The sequence below is a fragment of the Saccoglossus kowalevskii genome, chromosome 8 (assembly GCF_978046115.1).
Source record: "Saccoglossus kowalevskii chromosome 8, keSacKowa6.1, whole genome shotgun sequence".
In the NCBI taxonomy this organism is placed as follows: Eukaryota; Metazoa; Hemichordata; class Enteropneusta; family Harrimaniidae; genus Saccoglossus; species Saccoglossus kowalevskii.
In genome coordinates this window covers 13,954,380-13,978,089 of record NC_140648.1, presented here as the reverse complement: position 1 = coordinate 13,978,089, position 23,710 = coordinate 13,954,380, and the positions used below count along the sequence as shown (strand labels likewise).

The window sequence follows — 23,710 nt, the reverse complement described above, 5'->3', positions numbered from 1 at the left end:
TTTTCAATACGAGTTCCATGCGAATTGTTTATTTACATGAAATGGAATTCTAATGTTGATTTTGGGATAAGTTTGGCTCTTTAAAACTATTCCATATAAATATTATATGTAATAAAAATGCCTACCAATCCTATAAATGTAATTATTGTCATCTGGCAATGTGTATCTTACTCAGTCCTCTCTAAAGACTGAATACTATCTTGATATTAAAACTGGAGACTTTTCTCATTCCACTTCTTTGCTTCATTAGACAAATTTTAGTTTGTTTATGGAATATATACATTGTTTTTGCTGTTTGAATCATTCATTAATTTGTATTAATTTTTGCCAATTGCAGATAAAAGACAATATTGCTGATATCCTCAATCAGGTAAATTGAAATTAATTGTTAATAAATATATAAATAAACTGATCACAAAAATCCTCCTGTCCTGGGAATATTGTAGTGGGTTTGTTTTGACTTTGACACTTTCTATTCAAACAAGACAACACTCATGGACGCAAGCATTTTCAGTGATGCGCATAACTTGAATGCAGTGATTCAAACACAGACTAGATAAAACCATTCTCAAATGGGATTGATGGATATTGAATGAAAGAATTGCATTGTACATTTTAATTATTATTCGATCACAACCATACAAATTCATTTTAAATTCAAGCCTTCTGTCAAATCTAGTTGACTTTTTATATGCAAATAAGTATTTTTACTTCCCAACATTGAAAGCAAAGTCATAAGAAACCCCACACTGCACCACTAGCAATGTTCCCAGGAATATTGATAGTTGTTTTTTCTAATCCTTAAATTTTGACGCTTGTTGTGATAACTACATGGTTTTTTCCTTCTCCCTTCCTTCTTTTCACCAGTTATGGTAATTTTTAGTTCCTACTCACTGAAGCAATGTTGAACAGACGTGACCCTAGTTCAATTTCCTTTACTTTAATAGCAAAAACAAGGAAGTGTTTTGATTTAGTTAATGAACAGACAAGATGTACAGACTTTGCAGATTTATGACATAACAATCAGTTGTAGAGGGTGCTGTTTCGCTACATGTATTGTTTCCTTATAAGGTACTGGAGGAAGATGACAAGATAGGTGGATGGTTCCATGATCACTTTGTCACAAGAGATGAATACAGAACTGATATACAAGAGCTAAGAGTCAGATTGCAAGAACTAATTGTCATGAGAAGTAAATATTACAAGAAAACAGTAAATATCAATCAGACAGATTCACATCATGCATCATTTGTTGGTGATATTTCCATCACAGAAGATGTAAGTACCGGGTAGTATGTTGTGTCTGTCTTGTTAAAATGATAATTATAGATGTGAGAAAATGAAAACAAAAATATAATTACATTAATATCCTAGCTGTGCTAAATTATATGTGAGCCACTGACAGGCACACTATTAAATGTAGAATCAACTTTAAATCCAATATATATGTATTGCGTGTTTCATCTGCCATCATACCACCATTTTAGCTTGTTTATGTCCATGAATTTTTTTCTGCAAATTTTATGTCAATATGTTATGAATGTTCAGAAACCAATGTAGCAGTACTACTCTACCGTCAGACATGTGATATATATAACGCAGTGTCTGAATATGAACAATGGTACGGTATCACTGTATTTTGTCTGTAATTTCAGAGAATTCGTGATATTGTAAATGATGCACTCAATATGTATAGTGCTGATAAGATAGGAATGGTAGACTATGCTTTAGAGTCAGCTGGTGGCAGTGTTATTAGCACAAGATGTTCTGAAACCCATGAATCCAAGACGGCATTACTTAGTATATTTGGTATTCCACTATGGTATTCGGCAAATTCGGCTAGAACGGCTATTCAGGTTTAGTATTGCAATTGTTTTCTTGTGTTTTTTTAATTAAATATACTTAATACCCCTTATTTTCAGGGCTCAGAATTAGTAATAGCTGAATAGAGTATGACAAGTTCTATTATTGTCCTCAAATTTCTATAATATTGAAGCATTGGGAATGTGGTACAATAAACTACCTAGTTCATAATTTCCCCATAGTAAATACTTGTATGATTACACATTTTAAATTGTATGTCATTGATACATCATGTCATGTTCAATATGGGTGCTATGTGATGTAGACAGCCCATGTATAATTTGAATACGTGATCATGACGAGATATACAAATGTACATGTGCATAATCCTGGTCCAACCACTTACTATGTGAAGCTTAGGTTAGTATATGTAATACATCTGCCCCCTTTGAGATATCATGCCACCATACCTTATATTGAATTTACCTGAGTAGACCTTTATCAATACTGAAAAAATATGATGTAACATATATGTAACGTTATAGATGAACACAAGTATGTACCTGAATACTCGCACATCAGGAACTAGTACAAAATGTATCTTTACCGTAACTGTTTATTGTTGTTGTTTTCAGCCTGATGTACAGCCTGGTAATTGTTGGGCATTCAAAGGAACTGAAGGTTATTTAGTTATCCATTTATCAGGAGTTGTTAAACCTACCTCATTTTCATTGGAGCATATCCCAAAATCTTTGTCACCCAATGGAAATATTGACAGTGCACCCAAAAATTTTAGTGTTTGGGTAAGTATTGTACATCAGTAACTGTTTATTCAATAGTCAACACATATACTGTCAAAAGTATTATCACAATTGATGAATCATTGACATGATAGTCTATAACATGATTTGTGGGTGTTGAGCTTTTTTGAAGACATACAGTACATGTATATCATTCTTTCCATTCTAAGTGAACTGTACATATTCCCACTTGAACACCTTGTCATATTTGTCTCATCTGCTAGAAAAAATATATTTCTAATAGACATCTGTCATTACGTTTTAGCAGGCAATATCTTGGTCGATCATGAATAAAAACTAATATGCTATTGTTTAATAGTTATCGATGACACTTTCTGTTGTGCAGCACCTTGTAAGCTGAAATGTTAATCTTAATAAACACATACTTAGACACAGTATTTGTTGCCTGCGTGAGCTATTTTCCATTATTGCATTTCCATCTTATTTTGTTATAGGGTTTAGATGATGAACGTACACTAGATGGTGTTCATTTAGGTACATATATATATGATCAGGATGGTCCACCATTACAGTTCTTCATTGCTGAGGTTTGTGAATACTTTCACTAAATCTTTCTATGCCATGCATATTGTACTGAAGATTATCAAAGTATGGTAACTCAGAAGTGAACAAAACTCACATGATATCATTAACATCTGATTTAGAAACTTTGATTTAACTGCATGCATATTAGACAGCTTTAATTTTTGGAATTGTCACTTATAATATGGCTGCTGATTGTGGTTGTAACTACCAAGAAACATTTTTTATTGTGAATATGATCGTGTTGTAATGTGTTGTTACTCTTTCTTATTACAGAATGAAGATGCTGCTTCGTTTCCAATCGTTGAATTGAAAATCCACAGTAACCATGGTAACATAGAGTTCACTTGTCTATACAGGTTTAGGGTACATGGTGTTCTTCAGAAGAAATAGCAGACCTTGGAAGATAAATAATTTCATCCTTGTCTCTTCAGTTCTGACATAGTTGACATTTGTAGTCTTTATTTTTGGAACTCGGTACACCTAATACAATGTGCAATGATTGGTAAATATTTTCTAGATGTATTTCTATCATAGAAATGCTTGGAAACAAATCGCACACCATGACACTATATACTAGGAGCACATATTGTTCACATTGCGTCAATGAACATTTGCTGTCAAAAGGGTAATCTGTCTCAGTAAAAACACATGACTTATGTTCATATTGCAGCTAAGAAAAAGATTCTTTTGTCAGTCCTCAAAATAGATTGTGTGTGACTGATAAAGTGTGGCTAAACTTTCAGTCACATATTTTTTCAGTTAGTTATTTCAAACTGTTTAATGAAAAACGCCGTCTTTGCTTGTCTGTAACACATTTAACAATTGACCCACCTTAAAACTGGGTCTGCTCATTTGAATATATCCCATACATATATTTTGTCAATATTTACGATAACATCAAGATATAACATAGATTTATTTATTTAATGTATATTTCATATTTATTTAGTTTGTATTCTAGAATTAATATTTGTGTTAAACACAGAATATTTATTTTTGAAAACCTGCATACACTATCGGGGATAAATTGAAAAACTTCCATGATGCAAGACCCACCTGCTTTGATTTAATGTGGATGAATTTACCGTCCATCACCATTTTTGTATGTAGACATTGTGCAAAATAACAGAAAGAAGGCCATGAAGGAATATATTTTTTTTTACTTTCATTTTGACACAAACATCCAAATTTGTCATCTTTTAATTCCATGTTTATAACAGCATGGTATCCATAAATGATCCGTCATCCCACCAGCATCTAAATTTTAATATGCATGCATTTGATAACCCAGATAAGATGAGATCAAACATGCTAGCTATATATATATATATAAATTATGCTTACTACCATGCCAAACTCAGAGCTTTTTCTCAAAACAATGAGGCTGCAATTGAAGACATTCTGACATTTTAAATATTATTTGCCTTACCAAAACTCTGCTTTCTTTTATTGCCAAAAATCAAATGTGAATATATTTGCTACGAAACTTTCACAAAGATTCCAGTGCGATATTTATTAAATAGCTGTTTTTTTCTATGTTGTATATAATGTACTTTATAAACACCTGTTCTTACTTTTTTCAAATAAATATGTATAGTAAGACTATGTTAGTTGAACACTAAAATGCCTGAAAATAATGTTTCTTTTGTACAATGTTTTTTTTGTAATCATGTTTTGTAATGTTATTCCCCTGAAATACTGTACAACTTGCACTGTATGAATTGTTCAAATAAATAACTTGAAAACTTTGCTTCTTGTAATATTTTATTTCAAATTCTGTTCAAATATTCAACAATATTTCAGTTTCCAAATTCATTTAATTTCAGTTATAAATAGCAATGCAAATTTTGATGAAATTACTACTGCAAAAGTAATAAAATGTACAATAACAAGTGTTCTGTGAAAGGCAGTGAACAAAATATTGTTCCATGTTAATTTCTGATCTTGCACTGCCTTGTTTTTTTAATACCATAGTTTAAAATTGAAGACGTATAAATATAAAAACTACATGACAGTATGTGGATTAAAAATGGTGCTACGTCAAAATAATTGAAAAATTAAAACTCCTCAAAACTAATTTGAGTTTTTACTTGAAAGCTATTTGATGTGTCGTGTTACTTAGTTGTAAAAACATATCACCTTGAAATTTAACCAAGGCTTCACAAGTAGGTCTCGCTTCTGTTTATTCCTTGGCATCAATAATGCCACCAGTTGATATAGCAAAAGTTGCTTCATTTTCTGGCAGATCAGGACTGAAATAAAGTTAAAAACATGGTAACACTTCATTGTTTTGCAATCAGTGGTGAACTACAACATTCTGACAAAACCCAATCTGTGGAATGATACTGTCCATTTGCTGCAACAGATATAACTGTCATTTAAAAAAACTCAATTGTGGTGGTGGTGGTGGTTTGACTTTTTACCTGTCATAAATTTTTGCTATCCTCAATTCTCCACGCCCTTTTTTCAGACTGATGCGTACAGTGGAAGCATGGGCTAGAATGTGACCTCCAATTGGCTTCTTTGGGTCAGCTTGGAAACTAGTATCAAAGAAAAAAAGATTCATTTTGTATAGGACCTTGACCTTAATAATTTGCATGTGATTGAATATTGCAGTTAATAATTTGGGACTAAGTAGATGCACTTACGACATGGTAGCACCAGGATCAGATGTCATCTGGTTTGTGATGAATACTGCAACATTATATTCTGAAATAAATAAAAACATTCTATTATAGTAAATGTATAGCATGTCGATGATAAAATAAGTCTTTATATGGTGATCCAGTATACAATACATGCAACTGTTGTATGCGAATTTCTTCCCAATAGAGCAAACATGGTATCCTGTAGATATACAACATGTTCCATAATAGGGTAGATAGTTAGATTTGTGTTAATCAGCAGAAATTGTGGAAGACGCGTTTGCCATGCAGCTTGGTTATGCTTTGGACTACATCTTTATATTTTCAAACACATTTTACAGTATTAAACTTCACTCATCAATTTGGCTGGACTTGTTGGTTTAATTTCAGGCTCTGATTTGTGCTATGCTACTATTCAATAAGTTTACCTTCAGATATCTTTTGTAGTCTTGATAACATCTGAGCTAGTTTCTGCTGTCTGTCTGCTAACTCTCCTCTACCACTAAAATCAACTCTGAATAAGGCCATGATAGAATCTACAATCTAAAAAATTATTAGAAAAATCAATAAGAAGAAAAACAGAAACTTATAAATCTTTAATATCATGAGGTATTTAATTTATTTTCACTAGCTTGTTCAGTTGAGCTGACACAAATTATAAATGCAAATATGTTACAATTAAATTACAAATGATTAATCATTTTTGTTGATAAATTGTAATACAATTGGTGTGATATAGTAGAATTTAAAGTGATAGCATTTTTGTTACCAGCAATTTAAACACTCCTGGTTCTTCATGAAACTTTGCTGCAACATGTTCAAGCAGTTCATGCTGGTGTTCACCTTATAAAAAAGAAGTTAAAGAGTTAAGACAATTTTTTTTTACATTTTGAATATCAATTCAATCAACCACTATGCAGCACTGAATGTCAATCAAATATTGCTGAGCAGGTTCTCCTGTAAGTGGCAAACTGTAATACTGCCCTCACACAATGACTTGTTACATTCTTTTGTTTTTATGCTTGTGTACAATAAGAGTCTTCACTACCTATTTGAATAATATTTAAAGTTACATACTTGTATATGCCCTTGCATACAACACATTGTCCAGCATAGCCTCGTGATCAAGATTGAATCTATCAGCAATGTCTCTTAAACGAGCTGGGCGACTGCAAATTACAGTGAATTAAAGAAATATTTGCAATTTATTGTCAATGAAATAGGCCCTGTTCAGACATGTGAATTATAAACAAAGAAAGATGTCTATAATAATTAAATGTTGCAGGAGTATTCAGCATGATAGTGTGTTACCCACTAAGAGAAGAGAATTTTTTTTGAAAAAAATAGGTCAATGTATGTTCTAGAAATGGTTAAGGATATAAAAATATAAACAATATGACCACTAATTGGCTATTGTGAATAAAATCACAATGCAAACTGATGTGCACCAAAACCATAATGTGTGATAATCAACCAGGTTCGAATAAAATTGGCCAATACATGCCTGAATAACATTTGAACTAAAATGGTCACCAGTCAGTCATAAAATGTACATGCATATGTTTACCATTATAACAAAATCAGTCGAAGCATGTTCGAGAAATAGTTAAAAACAAGACATGAAATGTCACAGTCCCTGTTATTTGATTATAAAATTGTACAAGGAACATCTGCAAACAGGTGTATAAATATGTACTCTTTGTGGTTACAACTCATCATAAAGTGATTTCCGATGATCTAGTTTTGTACTGACAACTAAAAACTTCCACTGACCCATGTTCAGAATCTCAGAGTACACAAGTGCAACAAAACTATTTGTCATACATGTATACTTGCTCAAGAAACTGCATTCATAAATCTGAGTGAACCTTGATGTACATGACTTCTTTGTCAGGTCTTAGTATATTACCAAGACCTGGGTTTGTTTCAACATCACCACTGGGCATCAGAATCATTCTCATGTTGTCAAATACAATTTGTTAACACAGTAAGGTTTATTATTTAAAATGTATTCATTGTACATAGAACAACATCTGTTAATTAAAACAATTGTAAAAGCTATGTTTTCAGAGCAAGTAAAGGTTGGTCTGCTCATAACCTGCACTGGAGAAGTAACAATAATTGTTTGAAGTCTTTTTAGTGCAGTGATATTATTGCATTTCAATTATTATTAATGGTATAAAATACTGTAAACCATTTAATTTTGACTTCTAGATATATTCAGGATTTTATGAACTTTGTGTACAACATTTCGATAAAGTCCCTGACACTCCATGTTGTAGGAACCCAGAAAAAATTCAGTTCACAGCACCACTGTAAAAAAAAAGTTTAAAATGAGTATAGTCAAAGATATACACATGTCGGTTCATAATACATATGTACCAATCTGAGTTGGTTCTAGAGATTAGTATCACAAGATTTTACTCTCCGTGATTCAATATCAGTCCTACGTATAACGCTGTGTTGATCAGGCGAACTAATTGACAATGGCCCTACAGGTATGAAATCACAGTAGTTTTGTATTCTTCTTGCATTTCGACCATGGAAAAATACTTGTTTTTGAAAGTGGCCGAATTATTAGAAGAAAAACAGAAACTATTTTTTTAGTATGAATTCTAGTAACTGAAATGCAGGATTGAAAAAGAACAAGACAATACGCAAGATTGATAAACCTTCAGCGAGCACTCCTGAAATTTCATATCATTGGTACCATGTTTTTGGATACATTCAATGACCTAATACATAAAATCACATTTGTTATTGCTCAATCACTTGACCCTGTATGGCACAAGATTGCAAGCTTCTATCATAAAATTGGGTTATTTATTTGATGCAACGAAACATGCATTCACAGCAGACGGAAATTCGTTTGAAATATTACTGGATTTTTGTATTCAGTTTTCCATTTCAACCACCATCATCACTTAGTAAGCTGTGATCGCGCATTGGGATACTGACTGTGCATAAATGCGCAGTGTAGTATAGTTTCATCAGAAGACCGATTGTTTGAGAATATTTTGCACCATTACGCCATTTCAAATATTATATTAATTCACAGACAACAAAATAAAGATTTTCAATAACATACAAGTTTTCCCACAGTTGATTATTGTATGGCAATTACAAGGCTTCGCCAGTTTTACTTTGGAAGAAGTTGAAAACAGGTAACAGGAAGGGGCTACATGACTACATCTTTTTTTTTTTGAACTTTAATCAAGCATGATTTTTTTTAATTTTTTTTTTTTTTTTTACAGATGTCTATTTCAGGGCAACAGAAACAAAAACAATAAATGTGTAGGTAGGCATTTTAACAATTGCACAATTAATATTGGATGAAAACGTCATTACCGATATAAATCATAATCATAATTAAAAATAAGATCACAATTAATTTAGTCAGTTTTCATAATGAAATGCATAATAACATGTACTTATAAATTTGAATAAGGTTCAACAGCCTTTTCATTTAGTGCCAGTTTATACACCATAAAACCTCTGGTTTAGGTGTCACACTCAAGAGAAGAGTGAAAGGCCTTTGGTTCATCACGAAATGTTGGAATTGAATCGCCCCAAAAAATTCACATACTGTAACATGCATTATTTTTTTATAATCTTGTTGATAACGAAAAGTAAAGTATGTTCTAAAAGAAGTTTCGAATAAATACAAACACGAATACATTGCTTAGTGGTTAGTACCAGTAGCAAATGATCACGGTAGCACAATCTGGTCATTCTGTGTTTCGCAAGTGAATAACTTACTTGTTTTCGAAGTATTGCAATTGTTGATTATTATTCAGTAATGATTATAATAACGCACAAAAATTTAATTCGTTGAATTTTTATAAATTGGAAGTAATATTCAACTTAGTTTCATCATAAACGATGTTCTAGCAAGATATTTATGCTTTGATTTTGACGGGGAAAACGGCATGATTTTTTTTAATCAAAAAATTAGTTGTTTTCAAAATATAAACTGAGCATTCAAAGAATATTTTAACATTGTTCGCAGAAATAACAGCTCCTTGTCGAAACGAAGCTTACCCATTCTGGCTATTCACAATAGGTGTCAATGACTACTGTAAAATATAAATTACACTCTTTTAGGCGCCAGGAGTAAATGAAATATCTAAAATATTAAAAAAAAAATTAAAAAAAAAAATTCCGAAATAACGCCGGGCATGGTCCGTTGAAGACTACTCGACCGACCGTCCATACACGTGTTGTCACTGCACATCGGCCATGTTGAATCGCACGAGATCGTCAAAATCTTCATTACAACTAACAGTTTAATGCCCACAACATAAAAATACGAATATAATCATAGGCAACCTACTATTATATAATGAATAAGTTAATCGACACAGGGACACCCCCCCCCCCGAGTTGTGGATCTTTCGGAAATCGCGACACAAGCAAAAGACCGGATAACGATTTACTTGAAACTATGTCCCCATGACAGGGTATACAATTTACAAACTAGTTTCGTAGATTGGAGACAATTGTTTGCTTTTTTAGCTTTTCACAAGAATATAAAGCTGGCAATCATCATAATATTCCAGTCCGTACGTACGTCACGGAATGTACACCAATCGTACCCCAAAATACATTCAATTTTGCTGAAACTGGAGAACTTACCTTTGCAAACACGTCTCTTATGCCGCCTTCTTGAAGTTCTTGAAATCAAATAAGGTTACTAGTTCTTCTAGTAACTAGTGAATGAGACCACTGAGCCAAACAGAATACATGTATAAACAGTACTATAATAAATATTGCACGCAATGGAGAAATCACGTGCTGTAGCGTTACTCACAGATCTAATCTACTGTAAAATATTTTATTTCAGCTGGAATTATCATTTGCTGAAAAGACTTTTTCTGGCTGTTTTTTGTATTGAATTTATTTTCATTGATTTTTGACAAGTTTGACTGTAAAATATAAGAAAAAGGGAATATTCGCTGGATTTTATTTTAACTGAAACATTCCTTCAGCGAAAATAGCAAAAAAATGTTGCAAGCAAAAATAAAGTATTTTACAGTAATTAATTTATTCTGAGCATGCGCAGATGTTCTGTCAATGTTGCCGGGAGAGGTAATTTTTGATAAAAAACGTGAAAAAGACCCACTTAGGATTTTCAGATCTGGAAAAAAAATTACATGCATACTCGGAAGACACTTGTTCATCAACCTGCCAAGTTTCACTGATACCTGCTGTAGAATTTCTGAGAAAATGTTGGAGACGGAAAACGGACAAAACCTGAATTATAAAGTCCCCTTTTCAGGCTGCGCCTGAACGGGGACTAATAATGTCTACCCAATCTGTAAAATTGTGTGTAAGAAACTAGTAGAAACCTTATGAAAAACAAAATGGCTGACATGCATCAGTAACCCACCATTAATAATGTGACTAACAGGCTTAAGTGAAATTGGTTCAGGAATGCCTAAAAAATGGTTGATGACATGAGCAAATGTTGATTTTTAGTGTTAAATAACACCAGTTGGTCTAAGGTCAACAGAACAAAAAACTTGCCTTTGTACAAAATTGATCCAGTCATATTGGACAGATACACAGACATATGCATGCAGTGAACACAAAGCATAATTCAGACTTCATCTAATGAGGACTAATAAGCATATACCGGTAGCAGATAAATTAGAAAAATCAATACCGGTACTCCAGTCAAGTATTATATAATAAAGGATACAACGTATTTTCTGTATCAATAAATACCACTTTTCCTCCAGGGTAGCCATTAGCTCCTGGTAGTTGTGTAGTAACACACAGGGTATGTGATATCTGAGTTTTACCAGTACGAAACTCTCCAAATGCTTCCGTTATAGCCATACTTTCAATTCCTCCACCAAGAAGCTTACTATAAAATGATAAAATATGATTTATGCTAATGTTGCTGTTATTGTCAGGTAAATGATTGTGGTACATTGTGTGTATTTCAGTGCATTATATAAACCTTCAAGTTGCATTAACACTTTCTATCCCATGTAAACAATATAGAGTTCATGAAAAGTCTTATCCCACAGTAGCCTGAATTCAAATTTGAAAAGTACTCCTAAAATAAAGTAGCCCCATATTATTATATATTACAGGTTAACATAATTAGAAACACATGAACTTATGTAAATTTTGTAAAAATAATTTACAGAATAAATTTAGTTGCTACCGAATTTTGATGGCCAAATTTCAAAAATAATGCATTACACATAAAATTGTGAAGGAAACTATTTTAAAGATACCAAAGCATTCAAGTCTGGGCTTCTGAGGCCTTCATAACACTCAATCAGTGTCACTTACTCTAGTTCTGAGCTTCCTGTTGTTACTTTAAATACATTTTTACGCCTCTCGCTGAATTCCAATGCTGTCAAAAATCCAGGATCCTACACACACATGATAACAAAAGAATGGATGTGATTATTTGTCCCGTTCAACAGGCTGTTAATAAATAATCTTGATAATTTGAAGTAAAAGACAATGTATGAAAGCTGTACTAGATCCCTGGAAAGAAGTAGATAACATTTACCAAGTACACTATGTTTCTGGACAGCACTGTTCCCTTTAATTTTTTTGAATCTTGAAAATACTGTGAAAATTTGCCCATTTTCCCCTTGAAATGTTTTTTCTGCATACAAAATGCATGGAAAGTTTCTCAAAAGACAAAATTTCACTGAGAAACTACAATTGAATCTGAGAAAATTGAGCGAAAATAAGGCTTAGAAGGAACACTGCTGGACAGAATGATTTCATAATTTGCATTTTAAAATTAACCCAAAAAATTGAATTCAACTATTAAGATAGGATGAAAAACATGTTAAGGATTACGGTAGACCATTATTTATATTAAGAGATAGCTAGACTGGGATTTGGGGACAGATTTTATTTCTTTCCCTAGAAAATGTGCTAGTTCTCTTCTCAAAAATGAAAACAGATCGTTTTCCTATAAATTGTTCTCTGCAATAAATGATTGAGACATCTGATCCCATCAGAAATAGTGGTCCATTAATAAACAGTAATCTCCCAGTATTCCATCATGTCATGTGGAAATAAATGATTCTAATTTACAACAAGCTCACCATTAATTTATTACAGGCTTCTTTAATCTTTTCCATTTTGGCTTCTGATATCCCCTTGATGGCACATAGTCGTTTACGAGTTGTCATGAGAATGCCCTATCCAACAAGAAGATAGATTAGGCTATGTATTTGATAATATATCATTTATCGAGATAAGAATTTGAATTTGTAGTTGTAGTTGTACAACACAAATTAAAAGACTTTATTTTTGTGAAAAAGTGTCACTAAAAGAAGCATGATGACCAATATAAAAAAAGTTTTGACCTTTTTTGACATTTACATTTTTTTTTATTTCCGCATAAATCTATACTACAATCTACTCAACAGAGCAGAACAAATTGATCATGTCACCATGCATATCGTTGAGTCACACTCCTTGATGTCCTTCATCATCAGCTGACATGGCAGTGACCACTATGACTATCAGAGTAGGTAAGCATACCACGAACAGTTTGTATATGTTTTGCATACATTGTGGAGTTTGTTAATTGCATTTGTCTTCTTGATAGTAATATCCAAATAAAACAAGTTATAACACTGTTAAATCACAGACGAAAGGACTATCATTGTTTTGACTGAAAAATCTACATGCCTTTATTGTGCATATTCCTGCTAACTTCAACTTCTTTATGTCAGCAACATTCTAATAAAAAAAAAATAGTATTATCAATACATGTACATATAAAATGTTAGTATTGTTGATGAATAAATCATCATGAAACAGAGATTTTACAGATGTAATATGAAGAACATGTCATTTTAAATACTGCCTGACACAGTATGTTCACAACCAAATTGAAATAGAATTTATCATAATTCAAAATGTTGCTTTTGCAGTTTGAGCAGCAGCTTTTTTTTAATATTATGTGCAGTGACTGTTAATGTACCTACTGTAGGATATATGTATTTTGTATTAGTGCGCCCTCACAGTTTGTGTGCAAAAGCTCCCTCATAAGTCAATAGTGTGTTTTACTGTGTACAAGATGGCTGCCTCCTATGCTGGTTGCTACGTTGGTGCCGTGAAGCTTTCGGGATCGTGTTAGCATTGTCTGAAGGGTGTGTGTATGACTCTATCGTACAGATTTTGAACTCTTAGTGCCAGCAGCAGTATCTGAGCCATTATTGACAGTTCTGTTGACAAATAGCCGTGATATGACAATATCGTCTTAGAGGTTGGTCTACACATGTGCATTATGCAAATGAGTAAATTTGCGTGGTGAGGGAAATTCGTGACATTTCTTGTTGTTATCTGAGTTCTGCGTTGAAGTGTTTATTCTTGTACCTGATGTTCTGACATTTTTTTATATTGAACCGTTTTGCTGAATTTGATTGTTCGTCTCACTTCCTGTATCTGGCTGCTGCCTTATCTCCGAGGAATTCTCCGAATGTGTCAATCTACCGTCTACTAGCTTCCTGTGGTCATCTACATTGCCCGGGCCGACGTGGGACAATCCAGTAAATAGGACATTTTAGTTGAATCGTGTGTATATTGAACTGCATCTATCACTATAGTACCCCTATAGTGTAAATTGTATTTCTGACACCGTGTGTTATGTATCTTTTATTCTTATCCACCAATGTGTACTACATGTATATACTAGGATAGTGCATTCCAATAATACATCTATGAGACGTATGTTTTGCATAGTAGTGTCTTTATTAATTTAACTATTTGATATTGTGTTGAGCAACACCAACGCGTATTAGTCCCCACGATCATTCAGTCCGATCAGCACACAGTCGTTATCTTAGTGGATATAGTGTTATAATTGCACTGGGGTTGGTATTGTTGCTAAATACCTGAGTACCCTACCCTTACATTTGGCGCCCAACGTGGGGCTGTGTTGCTGTATTTTTTAAGTTGTGTATCTACTGTTTGAAAACTTGAATTGTAGGCTGTGCTTGTACAGCACCCTTAGTGTACAGTAGTAGTATAGTGAGTTGAATTGGACTAGTTTGGTCAGGACTCCCACTACCCTTTTTGTTGTGCATTGATATTTTATTTTACATCATTCTACTTGTATTTTTGTATTTCTACAGTGTATTTTACAAATTTTAAGAATCTTAGTATTTTTAACACTTAGGTGTTAGGTCACAACAGTCTACTTTGAACTTGAAGCAAGTGGCTACAGTGTGACCATCCATGTGCTACAGTGTATCCTTTACTTAATATTATTCATTCAGTGTACCTAATACTGTTACAGTGCAAACTTTTATATACTACAAGTGTCATCCACCTTGTGCAGTTACCAGTGTATGCCATTTGTTACATTGTTACAATTATCCCCTGTTGGTAGACATAGTGTATGCTACATGGTCACTAGAATATAGATTCTTTTTTTTTTCCGTTTGTAAACATAAATTGCATCATTAACATCTTGTATTTTCACAGTTCTTAGGTCATTTTTACATACTGCTTAATAATGGCTTCTGAAGGTGTTCCTGAGGATGACATAGAGTGTTCTGTACTTGTTGATGATATTCCCCCTGAGTTCAGTAAAGAACAAATTGTAGAACGTTTTCAGGAGTTTGGTGAGATCGTTAAGGTTGTGTTACCGATTGATGCTGAAACACAACAACATGAGGGATATGGTCTGTTTCAATATGCTGATAAAACACATGCACTTCAGGCCATTAACACACTCAATAAGGTTGAACTTGGCTCTTCAGTACTAACAGTTGCTCTAGTTCCTTCTTTCATGAGAAAACAGCTTAGAAGAAATGAAAATAAAGCAAGACATGTCGATGGTAATAATACAACGCCACCACCTATACCTGACCAGTCGTCAGATGGCTCCAAGGTGAGAACAACTACTAATAACCTTTCTGGTAATTACAGTAGTAATATTCCTGTAATGTTGCCGCCAGCCATGTTTCAACCACCACGTCTGTCCACGTTTTCTGGTATTGCAAGTAACAAGGCTGATGTTAGTTTTGTCGCCTGGAAGTATGAGATTGAGTGTTTACGTGCCACTCATAGTTCTGACGTGTTGGTCCCTATTATCAGAAGGTCACTAAGAGGTCAGGCCTATGAAATCATTATGCGCTTAGGGTCAGGTGCCACCTTGGATGACATTGTTGCTAAGTTGGAAGGAAGGTATGGTGTTGTGGAAAGTGGTGCAACATTGCTACAGCAATTCTACAATAGTGTACAGAAAGAAGGTGAAAGTTGTGCTGATTATGGGTGTCGCTTAGAATTAGCCATTCATAAGGCAAGAGACCGTGGCGGCATAACAGACACAGCTGTGGATGAAACGCTGAGGACTGTGTTCTGGAGAGGTCTACGAGAGGAACAGGTGAAGAACATAGCAAGGCATGAGTACAGAGGTTGTGAATCATTTGATCGCTTACTACAAGTTGTAAGACTGGCAGAAGAAGAAGTGAGGGAAAGCAAGAGTGAGGTGACTACAAAACAACCTCGTTCTGGCCAGGCTCGACAGTCAGTGGTTGCAGAGAAAGAATCAACTGAATCTGTTTCTGAAATGCGTGAGCTTCGGAAGACAATCCAACAACTGACAGAACGGTTAGCTCGATTAGAGAATAAAGAGTCTACACAAACAGAAAGAGGAAGGCCACAAGAAAGAAGACCAGCTAAGGGGCCGTGCTTCGGTTGTGGTGAGGAAGGACATTACGTGAAAAACTGTCCAAACCATAAAACTCCAGGTACGTGGACAAAGAATTTAAACGTCAAGCTGCCTCTGCCACAGGGCGAGCAGTAGGTAGATTGATGGTGAGCCCTAAACATGTCCTCCTTGGTTCAGCAAGTGTGATGAATAGGATCGTTGGTAAAGCTAATGAGGAAATGGCAACTGTCAATGGTGTAAATTGTAAGTGTTTGATTGACACTGGTTCTCAGGTAACCACCATTAGTGAGTCTTTCTACAAGCAAAACTTGTCGGAACTGTCCATTAAACCGGTAACTGATTTCTTGTCCATCGAGGGTGCAGGAGGTCATCATGTACCGTTTTTGGGGTACCTTGAGTTGCAGTTGACATTTCCCTTGGAGGCTTTTGGTAACGATGGTGTGTTTGATGTATTGACTCTTGTTGTTCCAGATAATTGTTATAATAGTACCGTGCCTCTCACTGTTGGTACTAATGTGTTGTTGGAGTGTAGAGAGTACTGCAGAGAGACGTGTGGTTCTCGCTACATGAGAAACATAGATATGTCACCAGTATGGAAAGCTGCCTACCACCGATTGAACGCAAGAGACCGTTTCTGTGGGAAAGCTGGCTATCTGGGTGAAGTAAGGGCTAATTCAAAACAACCTGTTAACATACTACCAGGCCAATCAACTGTCATTCATGGAGCCATAAAAGCTGGACCAAAGGGTGACGAGTATGTTGTTGTCATTGAACCTGTTGAGAACAATGGACTATCTAGTAGTCTGATGGTTAGTCCAACAGCTGTGACAATGAAATGTGCTGGCAACAAATGTTTTGTCCCAGTGCATGTCTACAATATTTCGACAAAGTCTGTTACTGTTAGACCAAGAGATGTGATAGGTGAAGTGCGAGCTGTTACGTGGGTAGGTGAACCATCAAGTTATGAAGCATTGTGCCACCGACAATCTGTATGTGTTGGCACAACTAACAAGGATACTTTTGATATGGCAAGTAGACAAAGTGCCAAATCAATGTATTGTGAGACATCAAAGAGAAGAAATATAGAATTTGACCTTAGTGAGTCACCGATAGACAGATCACAGAGAGAACAGGCACTTGAATTGTTGGATCGCATGTCCCCAGTCTTTGCATCAGACGAGAATGATATGGGCTACACAACGGCAGTAGAACACAAAATACACCTTACAGATAATATACCTACCCGAGAACGTCATAGAAGAATACCACCCTCACAGTATGATGAATTGAGACTACTCTTGCAGAGCATGTTAGATGCAGGTGTCATTCGAGAATCTCATAGTCAATATGCATCCCCCATTGTCTTGGTAGCCAAGAAGGATGGCTCAACTCGTCTATGCATTGACTACCGCAAATTGAACGCCAAAACCGTTCGTGACTCGTATGCTTTACCAAGAATCGAAGAATCGCTTGACACATTGAGTGGTTCTCACTGGTTTTCATCGATAGATCTTAAGAGTGGATACTGGCAGATTGGTGTGGCGGAGGAAGACAAACATAAGACCGCTTTCACTACGCCGTTAGGATTCTACGAGGCGAATCGCATGCCTTTCGGGTTGACTAATGCCCCGAGTACATTTCAAAGGCTCATGGAGAAATGCATGGGCGATTACAATTTAAAGCAGTGTCTTGTGTACCTTGATGACATTATCGTGTTTTCGAAAACATTTGAAGAACATGTAGAGAGACTGGAAGCTGTCCTAAACAGATTACACAAGTACGGTCTAAAGGTCAAATTGTCTAAGTGTCAGTTGTTTCGTAAAGAGGTCAAGTACCTTGGTCATGTGATCTCGTCTGAAGGTGTTCAAACTGATCCAGAAAAGTTGAAAGCTTTGAAGACTTGGCCAGTCCCAAAGAGTGCCAAAGAAGTTAAGTCTTTTGTGGGGTTCGCTGGTTATTATAGGCGTTTTGTTGATGGGTTTTCAAAGATTTGTAAACCGCTGCACAGACTCACTGCAGGACTTCCTTCAAAGAAGCGGAAGGGTGAGAAAGGATATAAATCTCAGCAACCTCAACCTGAATTCAAGTGGACTAGTGAATGTCAAAATGCGTTTGATACTCTGATAGAGAAGCTCACATCACCACCGATTCTTGGCTTTGCTGATTACAATCTGAAGTTTGAACTTCACACTGATGCAAGTTACTCAGGTTTAGGAGCTGCACTTTATCAGGAGCAGAATGGTAGAAAGCGAGTCATAGCCTATGCTAGTAGAGGCCTTTCAAGGAGTGAGATGAACTACCCGGCTCACAAACTAGAATTTCTTGCCTTAAAATGGTCGGTGACTGAGAAATTCCATGAGTTCTTGTATGGTAATAACTTCAAGGTCGTAACAGACAATAACCCTTTAACATATGTCACTACCACTGCCAAGTTAGATGCTACAGGTCATCGATGGCTGGCAGCACTATCTACATATAACTTCACTCTTGAATACCGTCCTGGTCGCAGAAATGGAGATGCAGATGGGTTATCTCGTATACCACGTGACACAGATCCTCCAGAAGTTAGAGGACAGATAAATAATGACTTGATTAAGGCTGTTTGTCAATACCACATGACTAACCTTAACTATAGACAGGCAGTGAATGCTATGCCACCCTTAGTGGAATCCTTGAGTACTAATCCAGAGGCAATTCCCAAGAGTCTTCATGAACCAATGCCATGGCCTGGTAGGGAAACATTACCGACCATTACCATGCCACAGTGGAAAGAACTGCAACTACAGGACGAGGTCATCAAACATGTATATAACTACAAGATAGAGGATAAACGTCCAAGTGTGCAGGAGAGGAAAACAGAATCGCCTGATGTACAACTGATGTTGAAAGAATGGGATCATCTTTGTTTTCGAAGTGGAGTACTACACCGTTGGCATACTGGTGTTGATGGCCAGAAGTCTTATCAACTGGTTTTACCAAAAGATTATCGTAAGAGGGCACTGGAAGGACTACATGATCATGTTGGACATTTAGGGAAGGAGAGAACATTAGATCTGGTGAGAAGTAGGTTTTACTGGCCAAGAATGGCACAGGATGTTGACCATAAGATAGTAAACTGTGAGCAGTGTATATTACGTAAGACATCAGGGCGACAGGTTACTGCACCGTTGGTTAACATTAGAACATCTTACCCTATGGAACTTGTCTGCATGGACTTTCTTTCCTTAGAGGAATCAAAAGGTGGTGTTGCCGATATCCTCATGATTACTGATCATTTCTCGCGCTATGCAGTTGCCATACCCACACGAAACCAAACCGCAAAAACTACAGCAAAACATCTATGGGAGAACTTCTTCTTTCATTATGGATTTCCCGCAAGGTTACATTCAGATAGAGGTCGTAATTTCGAGTCTGAGGTGATATGTGAACTGTGCAAATTACTAGGGATAGAGAAATCAAGGACGACACCTTACCACCCACAAGGGAATGGTCAGGTTGAGAGACTGAACAGAACATTGCTAGGCATGCTGGGTACACTGAGTGATGAAAAGAAACAAGATTGGAAATCTTATGTAGCCCCCCTAGCACATGCATATAATTGTACCAAACATGATTCGACAGGCTTTGCACCGTACTACTTAATGTTTGGACGACATCCACGCTTACCCATTGATGTATATCTGGGTATAGAACTGGAAGATAATGTGAACAGAACTCACCATGAGTATGCTAAATCGTTAAGAGACAGACTGAGTTTTGCTTACAAACTTGCATCTAGAGAGGCTGAGAAGGCAGCAGATAGTAACAAGAAGAGATATGACATGAAATCACGAGAATCTATACTTCATCCAGGTGATAGAGTGTTAGTCAGGAACGTGCGGATCAGAGGTAAACATAAACTTGCTAATCGTTGGGAACGTCATCCTTACAGAGTAGTCAAGCAACTTGACTCAGAGCTTCCTGTTTATGTGGTTCGTTCAGAACACAAGAAAGGCCGTGATCGTACATTGCATCGCAACCTGTTACTTACCTGTTCTTCTTTGCCCTTTCCTCAATCCTCTCAGCATAACCGAGATGCTACACGAAGGAAAAGAGTTCTTCAAAGTCGTGACCCAGAGAGTGATGATAGAAATAGTGAAGATTCTACAAGTGAAAGTGAGACTGGAATCGAATATATTCCAGCCGCCGTACCTGTACATGTAACTGATACTCTTAATCAGTCTGATAATCCAGTCAGTGGCGAAGAAGAATCTGAAGTGCTGCTACCAGTAACCCCAGATGACACAGATGACAGTGTTCGACCCATTGCTCAAATGGATACTAATGAACATTTGTTAAGTTCTGAGCCTGTGGTGGAAGAGGACATGGTGGTTGAAGCTCAAGATGATGATGATGATACTGTCCCTGTTGATGATCAACCGGAAGAAGATGATCCGCCGTTGAGAAGGTCAACTAGAGCAATTAAACCCCCCAATCGTCTTACATATGCACACATAAGTACAAAACCTGATTGGATAGTGAAAGCGGAGTTTCTTGCTAAAATGAAGGAACAGTTCATTGATGAGTCTAGCAGTATTTGTAATACAATACTTGACATTGTGTCAAAAGCTTAGGTTAGGTTAGGTTAGGAGTGACCATGTTAGCTTTTTAAGTTAATGTCGGGACGTCATTTCTAAAACCAGGGGAGAGTGTAGGATATATGTATTTTGTATTAGTGCGCCCTCACAGTTTGTGTGCAAAAGCTCCCTCATAAGTCAATAGTGTGTTTTACTGTGTACAAGATGGCTGCCTCCTATGCTGGTTGCTACGTTGGTGCCGTGAAGCTTTCGGGATCGTGTTAGCATTGTCTGAAGGGTGTGTGTATGACTCTATCGTACAGATTTTGAACTCTTAGTGCCAGCAGCAGTATCTGAGCCATTATTGACAGTTCTGTTGACAAATAGCCGTGATATGACAATATCGTCTTAGAGGTTGGTCTACACATGTGCATTATGCAAATGAGTAAATTTGCGTGGTGAGGGAAATTCGTGACATTTCTTGTTGTTATCTGAGTTCTGCGTTGAAGTGTTTATTCTTGTACCTGATGTTCTGACATTTTTTTATATTGAACCGTTTTGCTGAATTTGATTGTTCGTCTCACTTCCTGTATCTGGCTGCTGCCTTATCTCCGAGGAATTCTCCGAATGTGTCAATCTACCGTCTACTAGCTTCCTGTGGTCATCTACATTGCCCGGGCCGACGTGGGACAATCCAGTAAATAGGACATTTTAGTTGAATCGTGTGTATATTGAACTGCATCTATCACTATAGTACCCCTATAGTGTAAATTGTATTTCTGACACCGTGTGTTATGTATCTTTTATTCTTATCCACCAATGTGTACTACATGTATATACTAGGATAGTGCATTCCAATAATACATCTATGAGACGTATGTTTTGCATAGTAGTGTCTTTATTAATTTAACTATTTGATATTGTGTTGAGCAACACCAACGCGTATTAGTCCCCACGATCATTCAGTCCGATCAGCACACAGTCGTTATCTTAGTGGATATAGTGTTATAATTGCACTGGGGTTGGTATTGTTGCTAAATACCTGAGTACCCTACCCTTACACTACCACAACAATCAGTGCCCATACCTATAATTTCAGTGTATTATTGAATAAATACTTTGCCCTATGTGTGCTGCAAGGTTAACATTATTTGGTTCATAAAAAAATCAAATACATTCAGCAAAATATAGTCTGAAAGAACAATAATAACAATTACTTGTTCTCATTCATATTGCACCTTTAATGTAAAAAAAATGAAAGTGAATAAACTTACAATTCCATGGTTTTGCAGCATATCAATGTCTTGGAAAAAGGATTCCTAAAAAAAGTTCAAAAAACCCAAATCTTAATTAATATATACTAGATATCAATAATCATAATTGAATCATAGATCATAGCAATACGAGTACACTTTCACAATTGAAAAGAATGTATTTGCATAAATGAATAAATTTGAATAAGCACTAATAACCACAGTGTTCTGTGTATGCCTAATATACAGGTGGGAACATAAACAGATAAGCCTATAAAATAAATCATGCCCCAAATATTTTAAGAATTGTTTTACCAGACAATTTTAAAAAGAGATTATTTTCACCAAACAACATATTCAAGTATAATATATAAATAACTTAGAATGTAGTCTTGGAAGAAGAAAATGTACTGTGAACTGCACAATATACTACTAAGAGTCAAGCAATATTTATATACTAAATAACCAATTATTCAAATGGACTTTTTTTTGCTCATTTTAAAATGGAGGACTGGACTATTATAGAAAAAAAAAATTATGACTCCATAATGTACAGGAATTGGGAAACAATGTCTGGCTAATATGAATATAACTATAAAATATATATGAATATAAAATATCCCCCCCCCCCTGTGAAGTCGAATGTGAAACCCCTTTTCGATAATATATTTCATTTTGAACTGTTAGTGTTTACAATAGTAAAAAAAATGGTAATACCTCTTCTTCTTCTCCATTTAGTTGTACTTCTTCTTCAACAACTTGATCTTCCATTGTTTTTGACAAATTTGATGTTAAACGTTAAATTTCTTTGAATAGTTTGGCAAGTGCACTTGGCGATGACAATTTTGACGTAACCAGTATTGCGACCTTAAAAGTGACGACAAATTAAAACAAAAAGCGTTTGGTGAAACAAAGTTGTGGCAAATCACGATAAATAATATTAATTGTTCCTACAATACGGCGAGTTACTATTATTTCATCAAACTACCACCTCTGTATCACGTCGCTTCTTGATCACATTTATATTTCTCTCACCAAAATCATGAGCCATTATTTTTATACCCGGTAACATTGAATAAGTGAATAAGCAAAAGTTTAAAATATAAAAATTCAACTCACCTTGTTTCTGTTATCAACACCGAGTTTGAAAGAATTAGTCTAAATAAACTGTAGTGTCAAACTCCTTGTAGATTGTGAATAATCAACATTTGTTTTTGGCGCGATTTTTGAAGCAGACGACTATGCGAAAGGATTAAATTTTACAGTACTCTGCTGTAATCTCTGATCTCATACCGGTAATACTTGTTTTGTTTCTAAATAATACCCGGAGTGATACTGTGTTTAGAGCGTATTCTAGTATCAGAAATGAAACTACAAAGCATACAATGACATGGCAGTGAAAACTACGTAACTTCATCTAACAATATCTGACGCAGACCTG

At 35.5% G+C, this 23,710-nt stretch overlaps 2 protein-coding genes across 2 annotated transcripts in view; one reads left to right on the top strand and one right to left on the bottom strand.

Annotated features, from left to right (window-relative positions):
* LOC102806275 (uncharacterized) overlaps positions 1-4,899 on the top strand; it is a 28,651-nt gene extending 23,752 nt beyond the window's left edge. Inside the window, exons 13-18 of the mRNA XM_006824631.3 lie at positions 338-370; positions 1,072-1,278; positions 1,656-1,856; positions 2,439-2,606; positions 3,059-3,151; positions 3,423-4,899. Of these exons, the coding sequence (XP_006824694.2) occupies positions 338-370; positions 1,072-1,278; positions 1,656-1,856; positions 2,439-2,606; positions 3,059-3,151; positions 3,423-3,539 (819 nt within the window). The 3' untranslated portion in view covers positions 3,540-4,899. The remainder of the gene's footprint in view (positions 1-337; positions 371-1,071; positions 1,279-1,655; positions 1,857-2,438; positions 2,607-3,058; positions 3,152-3,422) is intronic.
* A 432-nt stretch (positions 4,900-5,331) lies between these two features.
* LOC102806154 (meiotic recombination protein DMC1 homolog) lies at positions 5,332-23,040 on the bottom strand. The gene is made up of 12 exons (XM_006824630.1): positions 22,987-23,040; positions 22,291-22,335; positions 13,469-13,519; positions 12,877-12,972; positions 12,101-12,183; positions 11,496-11,663; positions 6,872-6,963; positions 6,564-6,637; positions 6,223-6,337; positions 5,798-5,858; positions 5,573-5,689; positions 5,332-5,401 (listed from the first exon to the last, which is right to left on the bottom strand). The coding sequence occupies exons 1-12, from the start codon at positions 23,038-23,040 to the stop codon at positions 5,332-5,334; spliced, it is 1,026 nt and encodes a 341-aa protein (XP_006824693.1).
* Positions 23,041-23,710: the final 670 nt, after the last annotated feature.